The sequence below is a fragment of the Puntigrus tetrazona genome, unplaced genomic scaffold (assembly GCF_018831695.1).
Source record: "Puntigrus tetrazona isolate hp1 unplaced genomic scaffold, ASM1883169v1 S000000148, whole genome shotgun sequence".
Classification (NCBI taxonomy): Eukaryota; Metazoa; Chordata; class Actinopteri; order Cypriniformes; family Cyprinidae; genus Puntigrus; species Puntigrus tetrazona.
In genome coordinates, this window is record NW_025047824.1 from 7,501 (window position 1) to 15,000 (window position 7,500).

General features: G+C 40.2%; 2 protein-coding genes across 2 annotated transcripts in view; both read left to right on the forward strand.

The window, feature by feature from the left end:
• Positions 1-5,218, forward strand: part of syap1 (synapse associated protein 1) — a 5,328-nt gene extending 110 nt beyond the window's left edge. The window contains exons 1-9 of the mRNA XM_043230184.1: positions 1-152; positions 846-964; positions 1,552-1,618; positions 1,706-1,779; positions 1,886-2,025; positions 2,556-2,710; positions 3,574-3,632; positions 3,710-3,836; positions 4,612-5,218. The exon at positions 1-152 is cut by the window's left edge and continues 110 nt beyond it. Of these exons, the coding sequence (XP_043086119.1) occupies positions 20-152; positions 846-964; positions 1,552-1,618; positions 1,706-1,779; positions 1,886-2,025; positions 2,556-2,710; positions 3,574-3,632; positions 3,710-3,836; positions 4,612-4,739 (1,002 nt within the window). The 5' untranslated portion in view covers positions 1-19 and the 3' untranslated portion in view covers positions 4,740-5,218. The remainder of the gene's footprint in view (positions 153-845; positions 965-1,551; positions 1,619-1,705; positions 1,780-1,885; positions 2,026-2,555; positions 2,711-3,573; positions 3,633-3,709; positions 3,837-4,611) is intronic.
• Positions 5,219-6,065: 847 nt separating this feature from the next.
• fbxl5 (F-box and leucine-rich repeat protein 5) overlaps positions 6,066-7,500 on the forward strand; it is a 20,184-nt gene continuing 18,749 nt past the window's right edge. The window contains 1 exon segment of the mRNA XM_043230182.1: positions 6,066-6,400. Within this exon segment, the coding sequence (XP_043086117.1) occupies positions 6,317-6,400 (84 nt within the window). The 5' untranslated portion in view covers positions 6,066-6,316.

Consider the following 7,500-nt stretch of genomic DNA (forward strand, 5'->3'; position numbering starts at 1 on the left):
CGAGCGCGGAGCCGGCGGCATGTTTAAGGGCTGGGGCTCGTGGCTGGGCGCGGAGTCCGAGAACGAGGAGAAGACGGAAAAACACGACATAAACGTCAACGAGGAGACCGAGGGACCGCAGCCCGTCCTGCAGCAGGCCAAAGGACTCAGCGGTGACACGACACACACTCACAAACACTCACAACACGAAGAAACACGAAGAAACACGCTTTACAGAGACGCGTCGTTTGATAGGATTAGCGCGGCGTCGAGAAAGCCGCCCCTGAAGTTACCCGAATGAGGCGTTTAGCGTGCTGCGAGTCGGTGGCGTTTACGAAATAGATGAATTAAGCGCGATGTTCTCCGTGTGTGTGTGTGTGTGTGTGTGTGTGTGTGTGTGTGTTAAAAGTGTCTTTTATTTCTGTGAAGCGCAGCTGATTCTTCAGCGTCGTAACAACAGTCGTGAGGGTCACGTGATCCTGCGGAAATCAGAATAATAAACAACACGGTTATTAACAAGAAATGACATTTTTAAATATATATCGTATCTATCTATCTATATTTCTATATTTTATTTATTTATATATATTTTATATTTTTATTTATTTATATATATATATATATATATATATATATATATATATATATATATATATATTTTATATATATATATATAAATATATTACTGCTTAAACACTTTTGTCTCGTTTAAGTAATGCATATAATGTAAATGTTGTGGTGCAGAACATCTCGGTGTGTTTAATGTAATGTCAAACGGCAACGATAGCATCGTGTGTGACATTAGGGCTTACTGTTTTCAGTGTTTGTCGTGAGTCTGATGTTTTTTTACGCTCCTCTTCCGTCAGGCTTCATCCTGGACTTTGCGAGCAGCGCGAGTAAGAAGATCTCCGAGTCTGTGGTGGAGACGGCTCAAACGATCAAGAAGACGGTGGAGGAGAGCAACATCGACGGCATCATCGACAAGGTTCGTATTCAGGACCGATGAAAGAAATCTCTCTTAAAAACACTGTATCATTGCTGGAAAAAAGTGACTTTGTTACACGACCATTTGAATTAAAAAAATTATTAGAAAATGTAGGATGGTAATCACAAGGATGAAAAGCATTTTAGTTTAATTTTAAAATTAAGGATTAAATTCTGACCAGTGTTACTGATTAACCTTTTTTATTGAATATTTTGCAGTGTTTTTGGTCACTTTTATTAGTCTATATACCTTTTTTTAATATTTAATTATTATTTTTATATTTTCATTTTAGTTAATTTTTAATAATTTTTTTATTTATTTATAATTTAATTTATTAAAATTTTTTATTTTTGTAATTTCACTTTAAACTGTTAGTTTTAGTAACATAAGCGTAGGTTTTATTTTTCTATCCCCTCGTTACTCTCGTTTTTATTATTCTTCTAGTTGTTTTAATATCACATCTTTATTATTGCCTTGGCAGCCGGTTTAAACAAAACGTATTTATATTCATTTACAGTTTTAGTTTTCACTTAAGGGTGGTAAACCCCGATGAAAGGGAGCTCATCTCCGTCTCGACTCTCTTTCAGACCATTTTGGGTGATTTCCAGAAGGAGCAGGAAAAATTCGTCCAGGAGAAGAATGCGAGGAAAACAGGTAGAGGGGCAGGCGAGCGTCAGTCTGGGACTTCGTGCGGCTCTTTAATAGAAAAGTGTCTTCATGCGTGCCTGTGTTTCGTCTCAGACGCCGCGGTGCCGCCCTGGGTCGGGTACAACGAGGAGGAAACCATTCAGCAGCAGATCCTCGCTTTATCAGCCGTGAGCCTGAATTAAAGATGCATTAAGACCTCGAGTGAACAGTGCACCCTCGGATCACTTTAAACCAAAACGGCATGCTTTTTTTAATTTTTGTTTTGTGGTTCAGGACAAGAGGAACTTCCTGCGCGATCCCCCGGCCGGAGTCCAGTTCCAGTTTGACTTCGATCAGATGTACCCCGTGGCTCTGGTGATGTTACAGGAAGACGAGCTGCTCAACAGGATGCGCTTCGACCTCGTCCCCAAACAGTGAGAGCCGCTCCGCTTTACTGCCCTGCACTCTGAGAGCAGATGAGCCTGAGCCTCAGAGTGTGTGTGTGTGTGTGTGTGTGTGTGTGTGTGTGTGTGTGTGTGTGTGTGTGTGTGTGTGTGTGTGTGTGTCTGTGTGTGTGTGTCTGTGTGTGTCTGTGTGTGTGTGTGTGTGTGTGTGTGTGTGTGTGTGTGTGTCTGTGTGTGTCTGTCTGTGTGTGTGTGTGTGTGTGTGTGTGTGTGTGTGTGTGTGTGTGTGTGTGTGTGTGTCTGTGTGTCTGTGTGTGTGTGTGTCTGTGTGTCTGTGTGTCTGTGTGTGTGTCTGTCTGTGTGTGTGTGTCTGTGTGTGTCTGTGTGTGTCTGTGTCTGTCTGTGTGTGTGTGTGTGTGTCTGTGTGTGTGTGTCTGTCTGTGTCTGTGTCTGTCTGTGTGTGTGTGTGTGTGTGTCTGTCTGTCTGTCTGTCTGTCTGTCTGTCTGTCTGTCCTGTCTGTCTGTCTGTCTGTGTGTGCGTGTGTGTGTGTGTGTTTCAGGGTGAAGGAGGACGTGTTCTGGAGGAATTATTTCTACCGCGTGTCTCTGATCAAGCAGTCGGCTCAGCTCACGGCTCTCGCCGCTCAACAGCAGGCGCAAGAGAAGAGAGAAGAGGAGAAGAACGCCGCGCCGCCGCTGAACGACAGCATCTCAGGTGCTCAGACGCTCCAGACACGAGGAGATCCTGTACACGCATAACAATTCACAAAATAGGATTATTATAGATAACTAAAAAAAAAACATTAAATATTGTAAACGTTCACTGAAGTAAAATGTATTACATGAAACTGGACGCTCTCATTTTCATTTTATGTAACTTAATACACTTTAAAACATTTTTTTTAAATATATAAAATATATAAAACATTTATTTATATATATATATTTATTTATTTATTTATTTTATTATACTAATAATATAAACAAATTATATTTATATATATTTATATATATATATATATATATATATATACACACTCACAAAACAATCTTAAGTATCATCAATATCACTAATATTGTTTTAGTTAATACACATATTTAATATTTTCTGTTTTCAGTTTGATTTAAGCTACTGTTTCCATTACTGGTTATTGTCTTTTTTTTTTGTCTATATTATTATTATTTATTTTTTTGTACCGTGTCAAAAATTAAATACTTTACAAATGTTTTTCCCTTTTATGGATTGATTTTAGTCAACAAAATTAATTTACGTATAAAAAAAAAAAAAAAAAAAAACAGCTATATAGAGTATTTAAAATAACAAAGAAAAACATAAAAGAATTACTAAATATTTGAATATAAAAATGTATAAATACTAATAATAACAGAATCTCAGAACATTGATACAGTGTAATGAAATATAATAATTTGCATCAAAAGCTAAAGTGATTTATTTAAAATGACACAATATTTTATGAAATCATGACTTGTTGGTTATGTGTTCGTAAGGCTGTGTGTAGATTTTGACAGTCTTTATAAATAAAGAAGTGATTGTTTAGACTGTTCTCCTGTTCGCAGAAAGCATCAGACCGAAGACGCCGCCTGTGGCCATCAGCGCTAAAGCTAAGAGCAACGAGGTTAGCGTCTCGAGCCCAGAGCCACGCAGACTCTTCCCAGACGTCGTGACTAACGCCTCTGTTCCGTGTCTCCGCAGGAAGACGAGGACATCTCCACCAGCCCCGGCGTGTCCGAGTTCGTGAGCGACGCGTTTGACGCCTGCGACATAAACCAGGAGGATCTGAGGAAAGAGATGGAGCAGCTGGTGCTGGACAAGAAAGACGGTGAGTTCGGCTCAGAAGTTACGCTTTTCCAAAATTATAAAACCAATATCTCCGGCCCTTGATTCTGATTGGTTGGACCACTTTCGAAGCCGTGGTAAAATACTCTACGAACGTACGCCTTTGTTTACACCTGCGTGTTGCTCGGCAACTACGTTGTCATGTTTTCATTCGTTTCGTTTAGTTTAAACCCTACCGTGTACATGGAATGACGTTTCTATAAAAGCGACGAGGCGCGCGTTTTTTAAGCATGACACGAAGCGTTGGAGCGGTGATAAAACCACCGTAAACCGCTGCTACCTCGCGGGTTAAGCCATGTACGGTTTCACAAATGAATAAAACACGGCGAACGAACAAAACATATTAATAAAAACATCCTTCCGCCAAAAACGATACAGTTTCTCAGAAACCATTGTGGTTGCTAAGCAACAACGCTGTGCGTTCGTAGAGTATTTTACCACAGCTTTGGTCGCGACTCAACCAATCAGGGACCGGAGTGATTCATTTTATAAGTGGCACTATTTAAATACTAATATTTTTAATTGTAACACTGCTTTGTAATTATTTGCATAATGATTTTATTTAAATTTTTAACTTTTTCCGTACATGCCGCAATCACTTCTTAGCTTTTTTTTTCGTCTTCCCCAGAGAAATGTGCTCACTTTACTTAGCGACGTTTGATTTTTAAACGATTTCACCCGCTAAGACCGCTCTCTTTCGGCGCCGCTGCCCGAGAGAAATTGTTCAGTTTCTCTTTTTTCCGTTCGTTGTCCGACAGAAGAGACGGCTGACTGGGAGAAGGAGCTGCAGCAGGAGCTCCAGGAGTACGAGGTGGTCGTCGACCCAGAAAACCGCGACGATAACTGGGACCGCGAGATCGAGGAGATGCTGCAGGACGACAGCTAAAGAGCGCCGGCGCCCCCTCTGGTGCGGAGGACGCGCACACCTTCCTGCTCCGGCGGTCTGACCGGACTGAAATATCAGGAGTATCTTTAAGAATGTTTGATAAATGCGATGTTTAGTGGTAGAGGGACTCGGTGTGGTGATTAGTTTGCTGATCCTTCTTTCACTTCCGACTAATATCCGTCACGAAGACCTTCTTCGAGAGCCAAGCAAAACTCGAACCTCTGAATGGCTGTGGCAGAAGCACACATATCGAGCCCCTTTTAACGGCTTCTCATTCCTTTTACTTGTTTTTGATTCGACGTCTGTCCTCTGATCATCACGAAGCTGAATTCCGCAGTCCTTCGCTCATACTGTATATCCGTGTGTTCGCTAGGGGAGAGGTTTAATGTAACTCTGTGTTCGTTTGTTTGCACCGTGTCTTTTCACTTTGAAGAGGAGTAACCGTGATTTCGCCGCTGTCAATAAAATCTAAAATTCCACCTTTTTCTGGTTTCTGGTTTAGTTTAATGCTACCTTTGCAGCCAGTGTGGGCTACAACAATTAAAAGAAATGTTTGATTGCACACAAATTAACGCTGAATGTGTCTTCACTATTTTTTCGATATACGCGCACCCGGGGTTTAATGACATGTTTGCGCGTGCATGTGCTTTCACAGGTCTTGAACGTGTCACTGCGCACGTAGACGTAATGGCGTCATTCGGGTTGCCAAGTGCTTAATAAACCCAACTACACAACTACATTTCATTCAGTGTTCATTTATTGATAATACAGTTATATTAATATATATATGTGTGTGTGTGTATATATATATATATATATATATATATATATATATTATTTTATTATTTTTATTTTTTGTGTGTGTGTGTGTGTGTGTGAGAAAGCACTTTTCTAATGCGTTGCATGGTTATTATAATTAACTAAAACCACAAATAAGCTATATTTTAAGGCAAAGGATTAGTTCTTGTACTAATATAACTTAAACCAAAACTAAAATTAATAAACTGTACATGCACACACACACATAAGAGAACTACTGCATCCAAAACAAACATACGAAATACGAAAAAATGTTTGTGTGTATATATATATATATATATATATATATATATATATATATGTGTACATATATAGTGTATGTGTAGATTTATTATACATATATATTTTTCATGTAAATATTTAAGAAAAAGTGTATATATATATATATATATATATATATATATATATATATATATATATATATATATACTGTATGTTGCACGTAATTAAATATACATATTATAAACAGCACACATATGTAAGCAAAATATTTAGTTTAGGCTGTAATGAGTCGTGATTATTCATTTGACAGCACTCATTTTAACTTTATTTGAAAAAACTGTCAGAGGAGTAAGTTGATTTTTAATATCACATATATTTAGATATTTTGTTAATTGCATTTCACTGCCGTTGTCGTCTGCGCGGTGTGCTGATGTTTACTTGTAGCTGATGTTGTCGCTCTCTGCGCCGTTAGGAGGGATTTCTCCCGAGGATCTGGCCTCCCGTCTCAGTCCGCGGTGGGAGCTGATGGAGGCGCGATGGCTCCGTTTCCCGACGAGGTGGATGTCTTTACCGGGCCTCACTGGCGCATGAAGCAGCTGGTGGGGCTCTACAGCGAGAAGGTTCGTGTCAGACCCGTTTCGCGCGTCGTTTCAGCCACCCGTGAAGCCTCCGAGCGGTCCGGTGGCGCGTTTGAGCGGCGCTAATGCTAGCCGGACGGCTAATAATGAACGCGCGTCGGAGTAACGTGGACGTCCGATAAGCGCCTGATCCCAGACCAGCTCGGGCGCTTCGTTTCGTCTTCAGTCGCGTGTGTTATGCACGCTTTGTCCCATTCACGTCCACATGCGGGGTTAACTAAAAACGGATCCGCGCAGGACAGCTAATCGGACGCGATGTAAACATCCAGGATCGTCACGTGTCGCGTGCTTCTGCGCTTCGAGCAGCTTTACGATCTCAGATCCTTAATAAAACGCCATTTGTGTTGAATAACAATAATATAAACAGCCAGGCTCCTCCCAGCCCACGTGACATGCGGAAATACGCAGCGTCTGATAATATTGCGTGTTGAAATCTATTGAAAAAATACATCTTTTGGGGTTTTGCTCGATTTATTGACGCACTTGCACAATATAAACCTCTGTATGCCTGGAATCTGTGGTCAGTAAATCAAACAGACCTGTGTCTGATCTCGCAATCAGATCCTTTCTAGGTTTAAAGCACTTTAAATGTACATTAAGTACAGTGACCTGGTTTGATGTGAACCGCTTCGGTCTGAACAGGTTCTGCTTGAAGAGTCTGATGGTTTTAATGGGTTTTAATGGCTTTAAAAGGACATGGGTGTTTTTGTTTGGACATCACACACCCTGATTATGTAAGGTGTGTGTGTGTGTGTGCTGTGTCAGTAGGTTTGTTGTTCAGTGCATCCACACACACACACACACACACACACACTGCGTCTGAACTCTCGTAACACATGACACACATTGAGCGTTATATAAGACTAATAGTATCTAATGACCCTCGCTGTCATCTACGGCGTGCTGCAGGGATATGATCCTCCGGCCTACAAAGGCAGCTATATATTATCATGAGTTATTATTTGGAAAATATTTAGCACTCAATTTATACTACAGTACTGTTATGTACTATATTCAATTTTAGTTAATTTATTTATTTCAGCATGCTCATTTTTAATCATTTTAACATTTATCTATTTAGA